The 23,177-nt window shown below is 53.1% G+C and overlaps 2 protein-coding genes and 1 long non-coding RNA gene across 3 annotated transcripts; 2 read left to right on the forward strand and 1 right to left on the reverse strand.

Annotated features, from left to right (window-relative positions):
* Positions 1 to 8,299: 8,299 nt before the first annotated feature.
* LOC116966093 lies at positions 8,300 to 10,895 on the reverse strand. The gene is made up of 3 exons (XR_004409897.1): positions 10,884 to 10,895; positions 8,608 to 8,616; positions 8,300 to 8,329 (listed from the first exon to the last, which is right to left on the reverse strand). It is a non-coding gene; the product is annotated as an uncharacterized LOC116966093 (long non-coding RNA).
* Positions 9,207 to 10,639, forward strand: LOC116966089 (zinc finger protein 239-like). Its single transcript, XM_033012253.1, has 2 exons — positions 9,207 to 10,079; positions 10,125 to 10,639. The coding sequence occupies exons 1-2, from the start codon at positions 9,260 to 9,262 to the stop codon at positions 10,301 to 10,303; spliced, it is 999 nt and encodes a 332-aa protein (XP_032868144.1). The 5' UTR covers positions 9,207 to 9,259; the 3' UTR covers positions 10,304 to 10,639.
* An 8,528-nt stretch (positions 10,896 to 19,423) lies between the features above and the next one.
* On the forward strand, positions 19,424 to 20,086 carry LOC116966092 (zinc finger protein 239-like). The gene has a single exon (XM_033012256.1). It carries the CDS (start codon positions 19,726 to 19,728, stop codon positions 20,068 to 20,070), a length of 345 nt encoding a protein of 114 aa, XP_032868147.1. The 5' UTR covers positions 19,424 to 19,725; the 3' UTR covers positions 20,071 to 20,086.
* The last annotated feature ends 3,091 nt before the right edge of the window (positions 20,087 to 23,177 follow it).

The raw sequence follows: 23,177 nt of genomic DNA on the forward strand, positions 1-23,177 counted from the left end.
GAAATAGTCACTGAGGTAAACAAACTTAATAGTTGAGTGGCAAATGACAATAGTGCTACCTTCCCACTATTTAACTGAAGGAAATAATGGGATATCGGGGCTGTATGTTGTGACAGACAGCCTGACACCTTGCATGTCATTTTAATATTACACTTATCACATCCCTCTCGATATTCCGGATTAATAAATTAAGGTTTTGTCAACTAATTACAAATCAGGCTAATTACAAATCAATACCATTAGCCAACTCCGAAACACGAAGCGCTGAGAATTGGGATCCAGACATCACGGACAACTGGCTTCAGTTCCCCGCTCACATCTGGCAGTGCTCTCTTTCTGAACCAGGGGTCACGGAGCATTTTTGAAAGTGGGGGGGCGGGGGAGCTGAGCACCGCTCATTACTGGCCTAGGGGGTACCCGGCGAGGGAGTGGAGCAACCGAGTGGGGGGAGGATGTGGGAGAGGGGTGTCCCCCCTCCCACGGTAGGGACTTTTTGAAATTTTATGTATTAAAATCATGTTTTAATGCATTGGAGAAGTATGATTTCAACGTTTTTTGTTTGAAGTATTTTTAAGAGGTAACTTTTTAAGGGGTAGACAAGAGGTAACTTTTTCCACGCAAAGGGTGGTGGGTGTATGGAACAAGCTGCCAAAGGAGGTAGTTGAGGCTGGGACTATCCCAACATTTAAGAAACAGTTAGACTGATACATGGATAGGACAGGTTTGGAGGTATATGGACCAAAAGCAGGTAGCGTAGCTGGGACATGTTGGTGGGTGTGCGCAAGTTGTGCTGAAGGGCCTGTTTTCACACTGTATCACTCAATGATTACATTATACCTCCACCATGCATGAATGCTTCAAAATCAAGAGGTCAAGTTTTATTGCCATATACTCAAGCATGGAAACATAGAAAATAGGTGCAGGAATAGGTCATTCGGCCCTTCGAGCCAGCACTGCCATTCAATATGATCATGGCTGTTCATCTAAAATCAGTACCTCTTTCCTGTTTTTTCCCCATATCCCTTGATTTCACTAGCCCCAAGAGCTAAATGTAATTCTCTCTTGAAAACATCCAGTGAATTGGCCTCCACTGCCTTCTGTGGCAGAGCATTCCACAGATTTACAACTCTCTGCGTGAAGAAGGTCTGTCCTCATCTCAGTCCTAACTGGCCTACCCTTTGTTTTTAAACGGTGACCCCTGGTTCTGAACTCCCCCAACACCGGGAACATGTTTCCTGCAGTTACAGTAAGTGAAAATCTAGCAGGCAAGCAGGATGCTTTCTCCAACCACCCCCATTTGAAGGCCTCTATTTTCCACCGTACCCAGTGCTTGATACTTACTTCCAGCAGCCACTGGTTGTCCTCCAGGATGCACCCAGCTGCAGCCTGATCCACGCCGATCAACTGGGCAAATTTGGCACAGACACTCACAGCAGCGGTGCAATGCTTCCGACGGCCCTGAGGCTTGCACTGAGGCTGCTCGATGGCTGGAGTGCAAGCCTCCAACGGCCCTGAGGCTTGCATTGAGGCTGTTCCATGGATGGAGCTGCAGTGAGCAACTCGCCAGCCCGGCAAACACTTGCCAGTCCCGGCTCCCCGTCCGCATCTGTCTCTGCCACTGGTTCTGCTTCCATCCCTCCTTCAGCCCTGGCTCTCCAACACCCGCGGCTCATACACTTGATACGAGTTTTGATCACAGAATTTCTCACGACGGAACGTGATAAATTTGTGATCAGCGTAAAAGCGTGAGAATTTGGCCCAATGCGTGATTCTCATGCTCAATTCGTGAGAGTTGGCAGCCCTGCATTTGGAGTATTGCATACAGTTCTGGTCACTCCATTACAGGACTGATGTGGAAGCTTTGGGGAGGGTGCAGAGGTGGTAAACCAGATAGGATTAAAAAACAAGGAACTGCAGATGCTGGTTTTCAAAAAAGGACACAAATTGCTGGAGTAACTCAGCAGGAGAGAAGGAAAGTGTGTGCCGTGGCCTCCAGCTACCAGGCGGCGCTACAGTGAGAGGGCCAGATACGCTGCGCAGTGACCTCCAGCCACCAGGGGGCAATACAGTGAGGGTCAGATACGCTGCGCCGTGGCCTCTCGCCACCAGGGGGCGCTACAGTGAGAGAGCCAGATACGCTGCGCCGTGGCCTCCCGCCACCAGGTGGCAATACAGTAAGGGTCAGATACGCTGCGCCGTGGCCTCCCGCCACCAGGGGGCGCTACAGTGAGAGAGCTAGATACGCTGCGCCGTGGCCTCCCACCACCAGGGGGCGCTACAGTGAGGGTCAGAAACGCTGCACAGTGACCTCCCGCCACCAGAGGGCAATACAGTGAGAGGACCAGATGGTGCTTCCTTCCCTCCCCCCCCTGGGGTCGCCGGCCGCAGGATCGCCCTCAGGAAGGGAGGAGAGGGTGGGGAAAGGACGCGGGGCTAGACGGTGGCGTCTGTTCCCACCTGAGTTCCCGGCGCTTGATGACAGTGATTGGCGGTCGGTGCCGCCTGTGGTCTTGTCCCGTCGTGGTCCATTCGCCCCGCCCTCACGTGACGCTCGTCCGACGTCAAGGCGCTGGTCCGACGTGCGTACAGTTAACGTCACCGACGTGCGGCTCCACGAGATTCCCGGATGCTGGGCGCCCCCCACCGAAGTTCACCTCTATAGGTAGTGGGGTCACGACCCATGACCCGTACTGTTGCTACACTACTCCAAATGGATTACACGCGATGAACTGCAGGTAGGCACTTACCATTGTTTCCAGCGTAGCGGGCCCGTTAAAACCCGACGAAAATGTCAATTTTTGCGCTGCAAATAATTATGGAAATCGGGATAAGCGTGTGAGGCATTTAGCCGACTTCACAATTCCAAAAGTGAGGAGAAAGGACGGTAGAGAAGTGAGAGCTGAAGGGACAACAACAGCCAGAGTGCTTAGGGAACATTGGCCGTTTGCTCACTGCATTTCATCAACTAAGGCATTATTTGTGTTTTTTCTTGATTTCTTTGGCATCTAAAAAGTTTCAGAAGTGATAAATCTGGCTGTAAATTTTTTAAATGGCCCATGGTTCTCGTGGGTTTTTACATACAAAATGAAAACGCATCTGAAGAAACTTTTACAGCCAGATTGATCACTTCTGAGAATTTTTAGATACCAAGGGAATCAAGAAAAAACACAAATAATGCCTTACTTGATGAAATGCAGTGAGCAAACGCGATAATTCCCAATATTTTCAATTACGATATCTGCACGGCCAATGTTTACCAAGCACTTTAGCTGCTGTTGCCCCTTCAGCTCTGCTTCTCTTTACCTTCATTTCGCTTCACTTTTGGAATTCTAAAGTTGAGTACCCCCCTTTTTTCCCCCTAAGAAAAAAGTCACAAAAAAACCCCCAATAAAAATCGGGGGAAACGGCTAGTTCTCTGACTCCCGTCCCCGGGCAGGAGTGGCTGAATCTGAACCCAACGGCTGTAACCCCAACACCAGACGCCGCTGTGGCGGAGCCCGCTCCCCTTGCCTGCCCCTGCGCCGGGGCCCAAGCCATTTCCCCCCCCACACCACCCCCGCTGACCGCCGCTCGGCCCACGCCACCCCTGCTGGGCCCACACCACCCCGCTGGGCCCACACCACCCCGCTGGGCGCATGCCACCCCCACTGGGCCCACGCCACCCCCGCTGGGTCCACGCCACCCTCGCTGGGCGCATGCCACCCCCGCTGGGCCCACGCCACCCCCGCTGACACCCGCTAGGCTCCTGCCACCCCAACTGGGCCCCACCCCCCATCAGTCTGAAGAAGGGTTTCGGCCCGAAACGTCGCCTATTTCCTTCGCTCCATAGATGCTGCTGCACCCGCTGAGTTTCCCCAGCAATTTTGTGTACCTGGGCCCACGACACCTTCATCTTCGCCCCCCCCCGCAAGAAAAGGGGGGATGTGAGAGGGGGGTGAGGGAGAGGAGAGAGAAATGGGGGAGGGGAGAGGGAAAGGGGGATTATCTTGAGGGAGATTGCAAAATTAAGGTATGTTTTAGAGCTATTATATTTTCTCCTCCATATGAATAATATTAAACAATATCAAATAATATCAAACAATTGGAACTGCTTTCTTTTCCTTGATAACAATACTGAAAAATATGAATTCCATAGTTTGTGACATAAATACACATTTTAATGGGATCATTATATACAGATGTAACATTTACATTTTGAGATGGGGGGAGGGGGGGGGGTCTGGGGGCAAATATGCGTCAAGACGATAACCTAATCGTTAAAGAGTTAAAAGATTGCCTAATCGATAAAGAGATGAGAAGAGGAATCAGAGCTGCCAAGGAAAGGTACTCTGAGAAGTTGAGGAGCAAGTTCTCAGCTAATGACTTTTCTTCAGTTTGGAAGGGCATGCAAGAAATCACCAGCTATAAGAGGAAATCCCCCCGCTCTGTGGACTATTGTCAGCTGACGAACGACCTGAATGAGTTTTACTGCAGGCTTGAAAATCAGAAACGTAACCCTAGTACCCCCTCCCCCCACCCTCCCCAACCAACACAGCCAGACCTCAATCTACAAAGAATGGACCCTGCACCCTCTCCTTCCCATTCACCACTTCACACCTACTTAAGGCAAGACTCCAGTATGAAAAGAGTGGACCCTTTCCCACCCCAACCAACACCTCACACCCACTCACAGCCTGACCTCAGTCTGCAAAGACTGGGCCCTTCTACACCCACCCCACTCCAATCACCACTTCACACCCAATGACTGCACCTCCACAGACACCTCTGTCAAGCTTCTCAAGTTTGCGGATGACACAACCTTGATTGGACTGATCCAGGATTGGGATCTCTGTACTCTTTTCAGTTTGACATCTTTCCTATAACATGGTGCCCAGAACTAAACACAATTTTCTAAATGCGGTCTCACCAACGTCTTATACAACTGCAACATGACCTCCCAACTTCTATACTCAATACTCTGACTGATGAAGGCCAAAGTGCCAAAATACTTTTTGACCACTGATATACCTGTGACATGACCTTCAAGGAACCATGCAACCATTTCTCTGCCCACCTGGCTAATTGATCCAGATCCTGCTGCAATTTTTCACAACCATCTTCACTATCTGCAAAACCACTCACTTCTGTATCATCAGCAAACTTGCTAATCTTGCCCTGTTCTGTGACGTTTCACAGAGTGCTGGAGTAACTCAGCGGGTCAGGCAGAGTATAGAAGTTGGGAGGTCATGTTGCAGTTGCATAAGAAGTTGGTGAGGCCGCATTCAGAGTATTGTGTTCAGTTCTGGGCACCATGTTATAGTTAAAATGTCATCAAACTGGAAAGGGTACAGTGAAGATTTATGAGGATGTTGCCAGGACTAGAGGGCCAGAGCTATAGGGAGAGGTTGAGTAGGCTGGGACTCTATTTCATGCAGCACAGGAGGATGAGGGATGATCTAATAGAGGTGAATAGATATGGTTGAGTCTTTTGCCCAGAGTAAGTGAATCGAGGACAGAGGACATAAGTTTAAGGTGAAGGGCAAAAGATTTAATAAGAATCTGTGGGGTATGTTTTTCTCACAAAGGATGGTAGGTGTATGGAACAAGCTGCCAGAGGCAGTAGTTGAGGCAGGGACTATCGCAACATTTAAGAAACAGTTGGACAGGTACATGGATAGAACAGGTTCGGAGGGATATGGATCAAACGTGGGCAGGTGGGACTAGTGCAGATGGGACATGCTGGGCCGAAGGGCCTGTTTCCACACTGTATCACTCCATGACTCTATCTTTCCCTCTCAAACCCATTCTCCTACCTTCTCCCCATTACCTCTGACACCCGTATGAATCAAGAATCTATCAATCTCCTCCTGAAAAATGTCCATTGACTTGACCTCCACAGCTGTCTGTGGCAATGAATTCCACAGTTCACCACCCTCTGACTTAAGAAATTCCTGCTCATCTCCTTACTAAAGGAATGTCTTTTAATTCTGAGGCTGTGGCCACTGGTCCTAGACTCTCCCACTAGTGGAAACATCCTCTCCAAATCCACTCCATCCAGGTTTTTACCAGGCTGGGACAGACGGCAACAGCTTCACACCGTGTCCCAAAGCTTGTAGTCCTGTCCTGCATCACCCAAGGCAGCAGAGACGTTATAGGAGAGGGCAAGCACCGTAACAAAGTAGCTCACGATGGTTTGGGTAACATTCAAGAATGTCTATGCATGTCACATCATGAATATTACTGAAGAACGGTCTTGACCCGAACTATAATCTATACCTTTTCTCCAGAGACGCTGCCTGACCCACTGAGTTACTCCAGCACTCTGTGACATATTACCTATCCATGTTCTCCACAGATGCTGCCTGACTCGCTGAGTTACTCCTGCATTCTGTGAAACGCCGCCTATTCATATTCTCCGCAGATGCTGCCTGACCCACTGAGTTACTCCAGCACTTTGTGACTATTTTCCCTTCACCCATCTGCCCAAGCCCACTCTCCCCCCTCCTTTCCTATGTTCCTTTCCACCCATAAACCTCTCTCTGCCTTTACATTTCACTCCTCTTTCAAATCTGCTCTACTTATCTACATGCATTTTTCTTCTTCACTTTTTAGTCATAGAATGATGCAGTGTGAAAACAGTCCCTTCAGCCCAATTGCCCACAACGACCTAGATGTCCCATCTAAACTAGTCCCACTCACATATCCATCTAAATCTGTCCTATCCACGTACAAATGTCTCTTAAACATTAGGATAGTCCCAGCCTTAACTACCTCCTCTGGTGGCTCGTTACATACACCCAGCACCCTTTGTGTGAAAAGGCTGCCTGAGATTCCTGTTAATTTCTGAAATATTGGTCATATATTTGGTGCCAAAATGCTCAAAAGCAAGGCTCAGAATGGATCAGAGTGCATCTAAAACCCCGGCATCGAAGGACTTCGCGCTCGTGATGTGCGCTATGCTTGTAATCCTGTCATGAAACCCCCCTTTATGGAAAGCTTCGTATGGGCCTGTGTCTCTCACACTTACCCCGACTTGCACAATTTTTTTCAGCGTATAAATTCAACATTTTGGCGTTTTTTAACAGGGAGGAAAGTAAGCGTTTCTTGCATTAATAACATATACCGGAAGTGACGGATGTCATCCAGATGGATTCAGCGGCTCTCTGCGTCAAGCCCTATGTGCCAGTGACCTTATGTGCAACCCCCCTATAATCTTTGCCCCCCACTCGCTCCACTCACTTCCCCCCCTCACCCCCCCCCACCCCCCTCCCCCCACTCACCCCCCTCACCTACTCACTCACTCACTCACCCCGTCACCTACTCACCCACTCCCCCCCTCCCCCACACACCCCCCTCCCCACTCACCCCCTCCCCCACTAACCCCACACACCCCCTCACCCACTCACCCTCACCCACTAACGCACCCTCCCCCACTCACCTTCTCACCCACTAACCCATCCTCACAACCTCCCCACTCCCCGCCCTCCCCCACTAACCGACCCTCAACCACTCATCCCCCTCACCTACTCACCCACTCACCCCCTCCCCTACTCATCCCACTCATCCCCCTCACCTACTCACCCACCATCACCCACTTACCCCCTCCCCCACAAACCTACCCTCACCCCCTCCCCCACTCGCCCACCACCAACCCTCACCCACTAACCCACCCTCCACCCCATCCCCCCACTCACCCCTCCCCCACTCACCCCCTAGCCCACTCACACCCTCACCCTCTACCCCACTCATCCACTAACCCATCCTCACCAACCCACACCCCACCTAACCCATCCTCACCCCTTCCCCACCCTCACCCCCTCCCCCACTCACCCCCTCTACCCCACTCATTCACTAACCCATCCTCACCAACCCACACACCCTCATCTAACCCACCCTCACCCCCTCATCCACTAACCCACCCTCACCCCCTCTCCCACTCACCCCCTCCCCCACTAACCCACCCTCAACCACTAACCCACCCTCACCCCCTCCCCCACTCACACTCACCCCCGTCACCTACTCCTCCCTCCCCCACACACCCCTCACCCACCCTCACACCCTCCCCCACTCACCCACTCACCCCCTACCCCACTAACCCACCCTCACCCACTAATCCACCCTCACCCTGTCCCCCACTAACCCACCCTCACCTACTCACCCACTTACCCCCCACTCACCTACTCATCCCACTCACCCCCTCCCCCACTCACCCCCTCCCCCACTCACACCCTCACCCACTCACCCCCCACTCACCTACTCATCCCACTCACCCCCTCCCCCCACTCACCCACTCACCCTCTACCCCACTCATTCAGTAACCCATCCTCACCCCCTCACCAACCCACACCCCCTCATCTAACCCACCCTCACCCCTCCCCACTAACCCACTCTCACCCCCTCTCGCACTCACCCCCTCCCCCACTAACCCACCCTCATCCCCTCTCCCACTCACCTACTCACACTCACCCCCATCACCTACTCACACTCACCCCCGTCACCTACTCACCCACTCACTCCCCCCTCACCCACTAACCCACCCTCACCCACTCACCCCCTACCCCACTAACCCACCCTCACCCCACTCACCCACTAAACCACCCTCACCCACTAATCCACCCCCTCCCCCACCCTCACCCACTCACGTTGGCGCTGTCCGTCAGTGAGGGATGGGGGGATACCTGGCCGCCGGTCACGTGAGGCGGGCCTACGCTCATTGCCAGAAGCTCAGGTGGGAACAGCCGCCGCTGCCTCTTCCATGCGACGTGACATGAGGGGGAGGGGGGATGTCAGGTCTGGGCACCCTTTGGTCCTCCGACTGCAGTGCCCTCCTGGCGACGGGAGGCAGGAGTCCACGGCACATGCCCCCTATCAGTTGAAGGCCGCGGTGCATTGCCCGTGGTCCTCATGATGCCGGGCAGGCGGCTCGACCGATTCCCGGATACTCTGCATCCCCAGGCGCAACCTTCTCACCATCCACCCCTTCCACCCCTTTACCCCCCTACCCCCCCCGACTCCCCCCTTACCCCGTTCACCACCACCCCCCCCCCCCCCACTCTCCCCTCCCCTACTTTCAAGTACTAGTAATGTTCACGCGTTAGTAATTTCCTGTTTGCCAGCTTGTTGACCTTCTGTGTTCCCCTCCTGCAGGGTTTAGGAGCCGTTGCTGTGGACGGAGAGACGGGGACGTGAGCGACCATTGAGAGCTGCCAGGGTGCCAGTGAGACCCCTCCCCCCCCCATCTGCTCGGTGTGTGGGCTGAGCTTCGAGGGGCTGAGCTTCGATGGAGGACCACATGATGGGAAACAATAAGAAGAAGCGTTATCAATGTGATGTGTGTGGCAAGGCCAGGCGGTGCCCAAGCCTGCTGGAGATCCACCGTCGGGTGCACACGGGAGAACGTCCCTTCGACTGCTCCGACTGCAGCAAGAGCTTCAAGACGGCAAATGACCTGAAGATTCACCGGCTGGTGCACACGGGCGAGAAGCCCCATGGCTGCTCCACCTGCGGCAAGAGCTTTGCCCGGTTGACGGGGCTGCGGATGCACCGGCGGGTGCACAGCGGTGAGCGGCCATTCACCTGCTCCGACTGCGGTAAAGGCTTCAAGTCGTCCATGAACCTGAAGGTGCACAAGCGCACCCACACCGGGGAGCGGCCCTACACCTGCAGCGACTGCGGCAAGGGCTTTACCCAGTCCAACAGCCTGCTGCAGCACCGGCACACCCACACCGGGGAGCGGCCCTACACCTGCAGCGACTGCGGCAAGGGCTTTACCCAGTCCAACAGCCTGCTGCAGCACCGGCACACCCACAGCAGGGAGCGGCCCTACACCTGCAGCGACTGCGGCAAGGGCTTTACCCAGTCCAACAGCCTGCTGCAGCACCGGCACACCCACACCGGCGAGCGCCCCTACACTTGCACCCAGTGCGGCAAGGGCTTCAACCACTCCAACAGACTGCTGGTGCACCAGCGCAATCACACTGGCGAGCGACCCCACACCTGCACCCAGTGCGGCAAGGGCTTCACAGAGTCCTCCAGGCTGCTGACCCACCAGCGGGTGCACGCCGGTGACCATCCCTTCTCCAGCCCGGAGTGTGGAGAGCGCATTCCCATGGTTTCCCACGCCCTGTCTCACCAGCACGTGCACGCCAGTGGCCAGCCCTACGACTGCCCGTACTGCGGTGAGGAGTTTGACAGCTCACGGGGGTTGCGGCAGCACCGGCGTACCCACGCCGGCGAGCAACTGCTCCCACTGAGGGAAGTGTTTCAAGAGCGCACGGAGGCTGCGGGAGCACCAGCGGATACACACACGAGAGAGACCCTTTGAGTGCGCTGAATGTGGCAAGGGTTTCACCCACGGGTCCATGCTGTGGCAGCACTGGTGTACCCACAGCAGTGAGCGTCCATTCCCCTGCATGTCCTGTGGTAAGGGCTTCATCCGTCTTGACACCTGCCCGCTCTGTGGCAAGGCCTTTGCCCACTGCTCCAGCTTGCTGGCACACCGGAACGTGGATAGGCACTGTTTAGGTAGGAAGGAAGGGATAACGTTTTGAGTCGAGACCCTCATCAGTCTCGACCCAAAACGTCACCCATTCCTTCTCTCCAGAGATGCTGCCTGACCTGCCAAGTCACTCCAGCACTGTGTGAAACGTCACCTATCCAAGTTCTTCACAGATGCTCCCTGACCCGCCGAGTTACTGCAGCACTTCATGTTAGAGTTACAGTGTGGAAACAGGCCCTTCAGCCCAACTTACCCACACAGCCCAACATGTCCCAGCTACACTCGTCCCACCTGCCTGCGTTTGGTTCATATCCCTCCTGATGATCTCACAAACCATCTCAACTCCACCTTGTCTACCTCCCTCAACACTCTGGCCCCCCTCAAAACAAGAACCGTAACTTTCAACACATCCTCACCCTGGTACACACCTGCACTTCGTAAACTGAAACAGACTGGTCGCCAACTCGAACGACTAATAAAAAAATCATCTCTCACAGTCCACCTTGAAGCTTACAAACTCCACCTCACTGACTACAAAGATGCCCTCATTGCTGCAAAATCTGCCTACCTCTCCTCCATATTCACCGATCCCTGCCTAAACCACAGAACCCTCTTCTCCACAGTGGGCAACCTCCTCAAGCCTCGAGCCAACACTCTCCCTACCTCTACTCCGGATCTCTGCAACTCATTCCTCCACTTTTTCGCTGATAAAATCAGCACCATCTATCAATCTTTATCCCCTGTACCCGACTCCTCAGCATCTACTCCACCACCTACCACGGCCCCTCCTTTCAACATCTCCACTGACCTCCTTACCCCTCCTCCACACTGCTTCCTCTCCCAGTTTGACCTGGTCACCCCTATTGAAATCTCCAAACTCATCAGCTCTTCCAAACCCACCACCTGCTCCCTCGACCCTCTCCCCACTCCCCTGTTGAAGTCCTGCCTCCCCGTACTCTGCCCCTACCTCACTAATCTCTTCAACTCCTCATTGTCCCAAGGAATTGTCCCCTCCGCTTTCAAAACTGCTGCCGTTACACCAATCTTAAAGAAACCTGGTCTTGATCCCTCCTCTCTCATTAACTACCGCCCAATCTCAAACCTCCCCTTCCTTTCAAAAACCCTGGAGCGTATCGTTGCGTCACAACTTCATTCCCACCTCCTTGCGTATAACCTACTTGAACCCCTCCAATCTGGCTTTCGCCCCCTCCATAGCACAGAAACTGCTCTCCTCAAAGTCCTCAACGACCTCCTCACCTCTGCTGACACTGGTTCCCTCAACATCCTCATCCTCCTCGACCTGAGCGCAGCCTTCGATACAGTGAACCATAACATCCTGCTCACCAGACTCAAGGACCTCGGCATTGAAGGCTCTGCACTCAGCTGGCTCCGTTCCTACCTTTCCAACAGATCCCACTTCATCTCTCTCCACAACCACACCTCTGCTACAGCCGCAGTCACTCAAGGCGTTCCCCAAGGCTCCGTACTCGGCCCCCTCCTCTTCATCATCTACATCCTCCCCCTTGGTCAGATACTCCGCCACTTCAATCTGGACTTCCACTGTTACGCTGATGACACCCAGATTTACCTTGGCACCAAATCCCCCCACAACCCCCCCCTCTCCCATATCAACTCCTGTTTGTCAGCAATAAAAACCTGGATGCAACATAATTTCCTCAAACTCAACAGCGATAAGACAGAATTTCTCCTCATAGGCTCCAAAGCCACACTTAGCAAAATCAATAACCCCACTCTCACCATCGACGGCACCACTGTCTCCCCATCTCCCCAGGCCCGCAACCTTGGCGTGATCTTTGATTCCACCCTCTCCCTTGAGCCTCACATCCGCCATGTCATTAAAACCTCCTTCTTTCATCTCCGCAACATCGCCAAACTCAGACCCTCTCTCACACCGCCTGCTGCTGAAAGACTCATCCATGCCTTCATCTCCTCCCGACTGGACTATTGCAACTCACTTCTCCTTGGCATCAGCTCCACCTACATCAACCGACTCCAACTGGTCCAGAACGCAGCCGCCCGACTCATCACCCACACCAAATCCTGGCATCACATCACTCCAGTCCTCAAAAAACTTCACTGGCTTCCCGTCTCCCACCGGATCACCTACAAAATCCTGGTCCTCACCTACAAAGCCCTCCACCATCTGGCCCCCACATATCTCATTGACCTCCTCTCCCCCTACCAACCCTCACGGTCCCTCAGATCCACATCAGCCGGTCTCCTCTCCATCCACAAGTCCAACCTCCGCAGTTTTGGGGACAGAGCCTTCTCCAGGGCAGCTCCCAGGCTCTGGAACTCCCTCCCCCAACTGATCCGCAATTCCGTGTCCCTCCCCATCTTCCAGTCCCGCCTCAAGACCCATCTCTTCACCTCTGCCTATCCTTAGCCCCACGTCCCCGTCCCTTTTCATCTGTGCATTAATTGCCTCATGCTGTGTTTTGTATTGAATTCTGTCTTTACTTTGTGTACTAGTCATGTCTCTACTATTTATTTTATTCCCCTTACATGTTTTTCCTATACATGCTCAATTTTTGTAAGGTGTCCTTGAGACTCTTGAAAGGCGCCCATAAATAAAATGTATTATTATTATTATTACCTGTCTAACTGTTTCTTAAACTTAGGGAACATCCCAGCCTCAACTACCTCTTCTGGCAGCTTGTTCCATACACCCACCATCCTTTGTGTGAAAATGTTACCCCTCAGATTCCTATTAAATCTTTTCTCCTTACCCTTGGGTTCATGTCCTATGGTCCTCGATTCCCCCACTCTGGGCAAGAGATTCTGTGCTTCTAACTAAATTGTGTTCTCTGCAAGATTCCAGCATCTGCAGTTTCTTGTGTCTCCCTCACCAACATCCACCTATCACTTCTGAAGAAAGGTCTCAACCTGAAACGTTATCCTTCTCTCCAGAGATGCTGCGTTACTCCAGCATTTTGTATCCACATATTTCTTGTCGGGCTTTGTACAGCCCCCATCTCTCTTTTCCAGCTTCCTCCCCCCACCCTCTCCAATCAGTCTAAAGAAGGGTCCTGCCTCAAAACGTCATCTGTCCATTCCCTCTAAAACAGTGGAGAAACCTGTAATGGGAAAGGAATCTAAGACGACCACTCCAACCTCTCCTTTCCAACTTTCTCGACCCCCAACACCAAGCAGTCTGAAGAAGGGTCCTGACCTAGAATGTTGCCTGTCCATGCTCTCCATGCCACCATCTACTGTTCCTTGTATCTAGACTGGGCGTGCATTTCACCCTACACTTGCGCTCGGTCCGCCAAGGCCTGCTGGATCTCCCGGTTGCCAACCATTTAAACTCCCCTTCCCACTCCCACACTGATCTTTTTGTCCTGGGCCTCCTCCATTGCCAGAGTGAGGTGACACGCAAACTGGAGGAACAGCACCTCATAGCTTCTAGCCCAATGACATGTACATTGAATTCTCCAAATTAAGGAGACACTCCCGTTCCCCCCACCCCCCTCCCCCCCCACCACACCCCGTGGGCCATCTCTTCGTCATTCCTCTGTCTTCTTCTCGCTGGGGAAAGGCATCAGGATAAATCCGGAGTCACCAAATAATCAGTGTCACCCGGGTGGCTCCACCAACACTGGCTGCCTCGCCAACAGTCTGTAACTGCTATTTTAAGCATGTCTTACAAATATGTTTTTTGGTTTGTTTTATGTGGGGGGGGCTGGGGGATTGAGGGAAACTTTTTGTCACTTACGTCAACGGCGATTTTTCTCCGTATCGTATCTCCGTCCCCCCCTGCGGCCTAACAATGTGGAGTGGTACGGCCTTTCCTGAAGACCAGCCCGGCGCTTCAAGCCGCGGGCGTGGTGCGGACATTAACATTGCGGAGCCTGCGATCCTTTGCCGTGGATTGCCAGTGAAGAGCTCCAACCATGGGGCCTATGGACTTTAACACCGTGAAGCCCGCGGTCTCCAGTAAGAAGAGGCCGACTCGGGAGCTCCATGCTGCGGAGTGATCCAATCCGTCCCGACGTCAGAGTTTTGATCATCCTGACGCGAGGGCTTCGGACATTGGACCGTCTGCAGCGGCGACTGCAGTGGGTTCAACAGCCCCGACCCGGGTGAACAAACGTGGAAGATGATTGAACTTTATAACCTTCCATCACAGTTGTTAATGTGCATTCCGCTGTGGTGGATGTTTATGTTAAATTTTATTTTATGTGACTGTGTGTCTTGTTGCTTTTTACTTAGTATGGCAACTCAAATATCACTGGTACATGTGACAATAAATTTGAACTTGATAAGGTTTCCATATACTAGATGAAGTGGGACCCGTTGGGGGGGGTTCCGGAGCACTAGCATGGGTGTTGTGGGTCAAGTCAAGTCAAGCACAGTGAGTGCAGGGCCAACAATCCATTTCAAGTCAAGTCAAGTCAAGTCAAGTCAATCCATTTCAAGTCAAGTCAAGTCAAGTCAATCCATTTCAAGTCAAGTCAATCCATTTAAAGTCAAGTAAATCCATTTCAAGTTAAGTCAATCCATTTCAAGGGCAGGCCAAACTCATTGCATTGTAACTTTATTTCCAATTTTGCATTGCAGTTTCAAGCACTGGCAGGGCAGGCCAAACAACTCATTGCATTGTCAATAAGGGCTAATAAATCAGGCCATTCGGCCCTTCGAGCCAGCACTGCCATTCATTGTGATCATGGCTGATCGTCCCCTATCAATAACCCGTGCCTGCCTTCTCCCCATATCCTTTGACTACACTAGTCCCTAGAGCTCTATCTAACTTTCTCTTAAATCCATCCAATGATTTGGCCTCCACTGTCCTCTGTGGCAGGGAATTCCATAAATTCACAATTCTCTGGGTGAAAAAGTTTTTTCTCACCTCATTCTTAAATGACCTCCCCTTTATTCTAAGACTGTTGCCCCTGGCTCTGGACTAGCCCAACATTAGGAACGTTTTTCCTGCATCTAGCTTGTCCGGTCCTTTTATAATTTTAAATTCTGAAGAAGGGTGTCGGCACGAAACGTCGCCTATTTCCTTCGCTCCATAGATGCTGCTGCACCCGCTGAGTTTCTCCAGCATTTTTGTGTACCTTTTATTATAATTTTATATGTTTCTATAAGATGCCCCCTCATCCTTCTAAACTCCAGTGAATACAAGCCTAATCTTTTCCCAGTCCCGCCATCCCAGGGATCAATCTCGTGAACCTACGCTGCACTGTCTCAATCACAAGTATGTCCTTCCTCAAATTAGGAGACCAAAACTGTACACAATACTCCAGATGCGGTCTCATCAGAGCCCTATACAACTGCAGAAGAACCTCTACTCCTATACTGAAATCCTCTTGTTATGAAGGCCAACATTCCATTAGCTTTCTTCACTGCCTGCTGTACCGGTACCGCGCCGTGGCAACCGTTGCTAGGGCGGGATGGGTGGCTGCGATTGGCGGAGAGCGCTGTCTGTCCAAGGGGCGGGTGGGACTGCGGCTCTGATTGGTCGGACGCCGGGTAGGGCGGTACGTGTTCCTCTGTGACGTCAGAGCCGAGGCCTGCTCCCGTTGTCCGCTGGCGCTGTCAGTCTAGTGGGGGAGGCGGGTCCTTGTTGCCAGTCACGTGAGGCGGGCCGGTGCGTTGCCGCCGCCGACGGGACCAGACCTCCGCTCAGCGCCGGGAGCTCAGGTGGGAACAGACGCCGCCGCCGCTCGGCCCCGCGTCCTATCCCCACCTCCCCTCCTCCCTTCCCGAGGACGACCCTGCGGCCGAGGAGCCGGAGCCCGAGGCGTGGGGACGGTGGGGGGGGATGTCAGTGAGTGCGACAGCTTTGGGAAGGATGTCTGGGCGCCCGCCCTCTGGTCACCCGACTGTAGCGCCTACCTGGCGGCGGGAGGCCAGGGTACAGCGCCTCCTGTCGATTGAAGTGCCCGATGCAGCGCCTCTAGTCCTCCGAATGCAGCGCCCTCCTGGCGACGGGAGGCCACTGTGCAGCGTCTCTGGTCCTCCGACTGTAGCGGCGCCTGGCGGCGGGAGGCCAGGGTACAGCGCCCCCTGTCGGTTGAAGGCCGAGGTGTAGCGCCTACGGTCCTCCCTCTGTCGAACCTCTTTACTCCTATACTAAAATCCTTTTGTTATGAAGGCCAACATTCCATTAGCTTTCTTCACTTCCTGCTGAACCTACACTCCAACTTTCAGTGACCGGTGTACAAGGACACCCAGGTCTCGCTGTACCTCCCCCTTACCTAACCTAACCCCATTGAGATAATAATCTGCCCCCATGTTTTAGCAGCCAAAGTGGATAACCTCACATTTATCTATATTATACTGCATCTGCCACGCATCTGCCCACTCACTCAACCTGTCCAAGTCACCCTGCAACCTCCTAACATCCTCTTCACAGTTCACACTGCCACCCAGCTTTGTGTCATCCGCAAACTTGCTAGTGTTGATCCTAATTCCCTCTTCCAAATCATTAATATATATGGTAAACAGTTGCGGCCCCAACACTGAGCCTTGAGGCACTCCACTCGCCACTGCCTGCCATTCTGAAAAGGACCCGTTCACTCCTACTCTTTGCTTCCAGTCTGCCAACCAATTTTCTATCCATGTCAACACTCTACCCCCAATACCATGTGCTCTAATTTTAGTCACCGGTCTCCCGTGCGGGACCTTACCAAAGGCTTTCTGAAAGTCTAGATACACTACATCCACGGGCACCCCTTCATCCATTTTACTTGTCAAAGCCTCAAAGAATTTCCAGAAGATTAGTCAAGCATGATTTCCCTTTCATAAATCCATTTTGGCTTGGATAGCAGTAATCCCTTTACTGCTATCCAAATGCCCCATTATTACCTCATTAATAATTGACTCCAGCATCTTTCCCACCACCGGTCAGGCTAACTGGTCTGTAATTCCCCGTTTTCTCTCTCGCTCCTTTCTTGAAACGTGAGATAACATTAGCTATCCTCCAATCCACAGGAACTGATGCTGAATCTATTGAACATTGGAAAATGATCACCAATGCGTCCACTATTTCTAGAGCCACCTCCCTGAGGACCCTGGGATGCAGACCATCAGGCCCAGGATATTTATCATCCTTCAGTCCCATTAGCCTACCCAATACTATTTCTCGCCTAATGAACATTTCTTTCAGTTCCTCTACCCCCTTAGATCCTCTGTCCTCCAGTACATCTGGGAGTTTGTTTGTGTCTTCCTTAGTGAAGACAGATCCGAAGTACCTGTTCAACTCTTCTGCCATTTCCTTGTTGCCCATAATAATTTCACCTGCGTCTGCCTTCAAGGGACCCACATTTGACTTTGCTACTCTTTTTCCCTTAACATATCTAAAGAAGCTTTTACTGTCCTTCTTTATATTTCTGGCCAGCTTCCCTTCGTACTTCATCTTTTCAGCCCGTATTGCCCGTTTTGTTTCTTTCTGTTGTCCTATGAAAGTTTCCCAATCCTTTGGTTTCCGGCTACTCTTTGCTGTGCAAGTGGTTGTGTACTGTGAACGTACGTGTTTTGTGTGTTACTAGTGTATGCCGGAAGCTGCCTTGTACTCCAGAAGGATTGAGCTACTCCATGCGTCACGCCCTTTGACCTTATGACCTTCTGTTCAACCTCCCCATACCGTGGAGTACAAGACTTGTGTGACTCCAGAGCGGAGACAAGGTTTCTCCCTGTATAAGATCATAAGTGACAGGAGCAGTATTATGCCATTCGGCCCAATCAAGTCTACTCCGCCATTCAATCATGGCTAATCTATCTCTCCCTCCCAACCCCATTCTCCTGCCTTCTCCCCATAACACCTGACATCTCGGTAAACGGAACAGAGCTGAGCCAATATTAGGAAAAGGGGAGGTGCAACAAGACCTGGGTGTCCTTGTACATCAGTCACTGAAAGTAAACATGCAGGCACAACAGGCAGTGAAGAAAACTAATGGCATGTTGGCCTTCATAACAAGAGGAGTTGAGTTTAGTAGCAAGGAGGTCCTACTGCAGTTGTGAGACCACACCTGGAGTATTGTGTGCCGTTTTGGTCTCCTAATTTGAGGAAGGACATTCTTGCTGTTGGAGTGCAGCACAGGTTCAACAAGTTAATTTCCTGGATGGCGGGACTGACATACGATGAAAGAATGAGTTGTGAATCTGTGGAATTCTCTGCCACAGGAGGCAGTGGAGGCCAATAAGCGAGTTCGGTATTCCGAAAAATGCAAGGAATCATGGTATTTGTCAAAGGTCATTCGCTATAAAGAAAAAGCAAATGAAGCGCTGTCTGTATTAACTATAAATTCATATCTTTATTCATAATTTATGTGTAAAAATATATATTATGCCTGCAGGGCTTAGGAGCCGTTGTTGTGGACGGAGAGACAGAAACGTGAGCGGCCATTGAGGGCGGCCAGGGTGCCGGTGAGACCCCACCCCCATCTGCTCGATGTGTGGGCTGAGTTTCGATGGGCTGAGCTTCGATGGAGGACCACATGACGGGGCACAACAAGGAGAAGCGTTATGAGTGTGACGTGTGTGGCAAGGCTTGGCAGCCTCCGAGCCAGCTGGAGATCCACCAGCGGGTGCACACGGGAGAACGCCCCTTCGACTGCTCGGAGTGCGGCAAGGATTACACCCACTCCTCCCAGCTGCTGTCACACCAGCGTGTGCACACCGTCGACCCCTTCCCCAGGCCCTTTGGCTGCTTTGACTGCGGCGAGAGCTTCAAGAGCGCGCAACATCTGAAGATCCACCGGCGGGTGCACACGGGCGAGAAGCCCTATGGCTGCTCCACCTGCGGCAAGAGCTTTGCCCGGTTGTCGGGGCTGCAGGTGCACCGGCGGGTGCACAGCGGTGAGCGGCCCTTCACCTGCAGCGACTGCGGCAAAGGCTTCAAGTCGTCGTGGGACCTGAAGGTGCACAAGCGCACCCACACCGGGGAGCGGCCCTACACCTGCAGCGACTGCGGCAAGAGCTTCACCCACTCCCACAGCCTGCTGGAGCACCAGCGCACACACACCGGCGAGCGCCCCTACACCTGCGCCCAGTGCGGCAAGGGATTCACCCGCTCCACCTATCTGCTGTCCCACCAGCGGGTACACGCCGGTGACCGTCCCTTCCCCAGGCTCTTTGGCTGCTCCGACTGCGGCAAGGACTTCAAGAGGGCGCAGAACCTGAAGACCCACCAACGGGTGCACACGGGTGAGAAGCCCTATGGCTGCTCCACATGCGGCAAGAGCTTTGCCCGGTTGTCAGGACTGCGGGTGCACCAGCGGATGCACAGTGGTGAGCGGCCCTTCACCTGCTCCGACTGCGGCAAAGGCTTCAAGTCATCGTGGGAGTTGAAGGTGCACAGGCGCCTGCACACTGGGGAGCGGCCTTACACCTGCAACGACTGCGGCAAGGGCTTCACCAACTCCACCAGCCTGAAGTTGCACCAGCGCACCCACACCGGTGAGCGCCCCTACACCTGCGCCCAGTGTGGCAAGGGCTTCACCCGCTCGACCAAGCTGCTTTCCCACCAGCAGATGCACGTCGGCGACCGTCCCTTCCCCAGCCCGGTGTGTGGAGAACGCTTTGCTATGCTGCCTGACCCGCTGAGTCACTGCAGCACTCTGTGAAACGTCACCTATCCATGTTCTCTATATCCCTCCAAACCTGTCCTATCTATGTACCTGTCTAACTGTTTCTTAAACGTTGGGATAGTCCCTGCCTCAACTACCTCCTCTGGCAGCTTGTTCCATACTCCCACCGCCCTTTGTGTGGAAAAAGTTACCCCTCAGATTCCTATTAAATCTTTTCCCCTTCACCTTGAACCTATGTCTTCTGGTCCTCGATTCCCCCACTCTGGGCAAGAGATTCCGTGCATCTAACTAAATTGTGTTCAATGCAAGATTCCAGCATCTGCAGTTTCTTGTGTCTCCCTCACCTACCTGTACATCCACCTATCACTTCTGAAGAAGGGTCTCAATCTGAAACGTCACCCATTCCTTCTCTCTAGAGATGCTGCCTGTCCCGCTGAGTTATTCCAGTATTTTGTGTCCACCTATCACTTGTCAGGCTTTGTCCAGCCCCCATCTCTCTTTTCCTGCTTCCTTTTCCCCCACCCTCTCCAATCAGTCTGAAGAAGGGTCCTGCCTCAAAACGTCATCTGTCCATTCCCTCTAAAGGGGTGGAGGAACTCAGTGGGTCAAGCCGTATCTGTGGAGGGAAGGGAATCTGAGGCGACCACTCCCACCTCCTTTCCGACTTTCTCCGCCCCCCACAACAAGCAGTCTGAAGAAGGGTCCTGACCTAGAATGTTGCCTGTGCATGCTCTCCAGAGGAGCAACTTACTCCAGGAGATTGTGTCTCTTTTTGTAAACCAGCATCTGCAGTTCCTTGTATCTAGACTAGGCGTACATTTCACCCTACACTTGCGCTCGGTCCGCCAAGGCCTGCTGGAACTCCCGGTTGCCAACCATTTTAACTCCCCTTCCCACTCACACACTGATCTTTCTGTCCTGGGCCTCCTCCATTGCCAGAGGGAGGTGACACCCAAACTGGAGGAACAGAACCTCATAGCTTACAGCCGAATAACATGTACATTGAAATCTCCAAATGAAGGAGACCCCGTCCCCCACAACCCCCATCTAATCAAGTTCTGAATTCTGTTCCGACCCCATGTCTTTTTTCCAGCTTTCCCACATGGGTGGAAATCCCCCCATGTTTTGAGAGGTGGGGGACCAATGTCATCCCCCCATGTTTTGTCACCTGGGCGCTACAGCCAGCCTCAGGTCAGCTCACCTGCCCCACAAGTCTGGCTGTAGTGCCCAGATCGCCTGCGTGCCCCGGGACTGGCTGTAGCGCCCAGGTCAGCTCGTCTGTCCCTAGTGTGTCGGATGGTGTTAGTGTACGGGATGATTGCTGGTCAGCGCGGAAACAGTGGGCCAAAGGACCTGCAGTTCCCAGGTCGTCTGTGCACCCAGGTCGGCTCACCTGCCCCGGGCGGGATTGGCTGTACCGCCCAGGTCGGCTGGCAGGTCTGGCTGTAACGCCCAGGTCGGCTGTGTGCCCTGGGTCTGGCTGTAGCGCCCAGGTCGGCTGGCAGGATTGGCTGCAGTTCCCAGGTCGGCTCGCTTGCCCCAGGTGTGGCTGCATTTCCCATGTCAGCTCCCTTGCCCCAGATCTGGCTGCAGTTCCCAGGTCGCCTGTGGTCCCCGGGACTGGCTGCAGTTCCCAGGTCGTGAAAACGAATTGAAAAAAAAAAACGCCTGCGGGCCAGTTGATTTTGGGTTACGGCCTGGATCTGGCCCGTGGACCGTAGGTTGTCGACCCCTGTCCTGGACGCTGGGCCTCATTGTGTCCCTCCCCCCCATCCACCCCCCCCCCCTGTGTTTTAAAAGCGATTTCCGCCCATGAAATAATCCAGACCCAACACGTCGCCTGTCCATTCCCCTCCAAAGTGCACATCACATCTTGAAAACACGACGCACAAACGATATTCCGATGGAGATTTACATATTTACATATTCCGATGGAGATTTACCTCATGATCTCAAAAATCACCTCATCTGAAAATTTGATTCATTATTTCTTGAGTTATGTCTTCAAATTGTTCACAAATCTGAGATATTTTTTTCGAGCTGATGACGTCACAGTGGCTCTGCTTTTCGCAGCCAGCTACGCACAGTTTTTAATGCGCAGCCTGCTGGCCACTGTATTTGCATGTGCTGCGAGTTACGTTAACCCCCCCCCAACTCACAATCGACTTGCACTCGTTTTGAAAATGACAACATTCAGTTCATCCTTTCACTGCTTTTTCGGTAAAAAACATTAAAAATTTCAAAAAACAAACAGCTTCTCGCCCATAGAATGTTGGCGAACGTTCCATCGTGTGATGTCACAATGCCCAATGCATGTCCAATCGCAATGGATCCCATTTACATATGCCTTTGCTCCAACCCCAGCCCCGCCCCCTCCTCCGTCTGATGTCGCAGCACGTTCCATTGTGTGATGTCACAATGCCATCCCTCACGGATGACCAATCGCAATGTAACCATTTGCATATGCCTTTGCTCCAGCCCCAGCCCCAGCCCCAGCCCCGCCCCCCGCAGCCTGTGTCGAAGCGCGTGATCACGAGTGTGGGAATAGAGGGAGAGGAGTGGGGGTGATAGGGAGTGGAGAATAGATGGACAGCCTCTACCCCTCCCCCTCTCCACTCTTCCCCCTCTCCCCCTCCCTCCACACTCTGCCTCCTCTCTCCCCTACCCCATCTCCCTCCTCCCCTCCCTCCCCCCCACCTCTCTCCCCCTCCTCTCTCCTCAATCCTCTCCTCACTCATCTCTCCTCTCTCCTCACCCCTCTCTCCTCACCCCTCTCTCATCCCCCTTCTCTCCTCGCCCCTCTCTCCCATTCCCTATTCCCCCTCACCCCTCACCTCTCACTCCTCCCGCTCTCTCCACCATTCCCTATTCCCCTCATCCCTCTCCTCAACCCTCTCCCTCTCCCCTCACCCCTCTCTCTTCGCCCTTCTCTCCTCCCATTCCCTATTCCCCTCACGCCTCTCCTCACCCCTCTCTCCTCACCCCTCTCCACACCCCTCTATCATCTCCCCTCTCTCATCACCCCTCCCTATCTCCCCGTCTCCTCACCCCTCTCCTTCCACCCCTCCCCTTACCTCACCACTCTTCCCCTTCTCTCCCGCCTCCCCACACTTCCCCTTCTCTCCCGCCCCCCCCTCTCCCCC

This window comes from Amblyraja radiata, chromosome 35 (genome assembly GCF_010909765.2).
Source record: "Amblyraja radiata isolate CabotCenter1 chromosome 35, sAmbRad1.1.pri, whole genome shotgun sequence".
Classification (NCBI taxonomy): Eukaryota; Metazoa; Chordata; class Chondrichthyes; order Rajiformes; family Rajidae; genus Amblyraja; species Amblyraja radiata.

What these genes read in the sequence shown, in the direction of transcription:
- LOC116966092 (XM_033012256.1), top strand. Translation starts at nt 19,726, where the DNA reads ATGCACAGTGGTGAGCGGCCCTTCACCTGCTCCGACTGCGGCAAAGGC.
- LOC116966089 (XM_033012253.1), top strand. Translation starts at nt 9,260, where the DNA reads ATGGAGGACCACATGATGGGAAACAATAAGAAGAAGCGTTATCAATGT. An exon ending in CAGCCCGGAGTGTGGAGAGC is followed by an intron (nt 10,080 to 10,124) that starts GCATTCCCATGG and finishes AGCACGTGCACG; the next exon opens with CCAGTGGCCAGCCCTACGAC.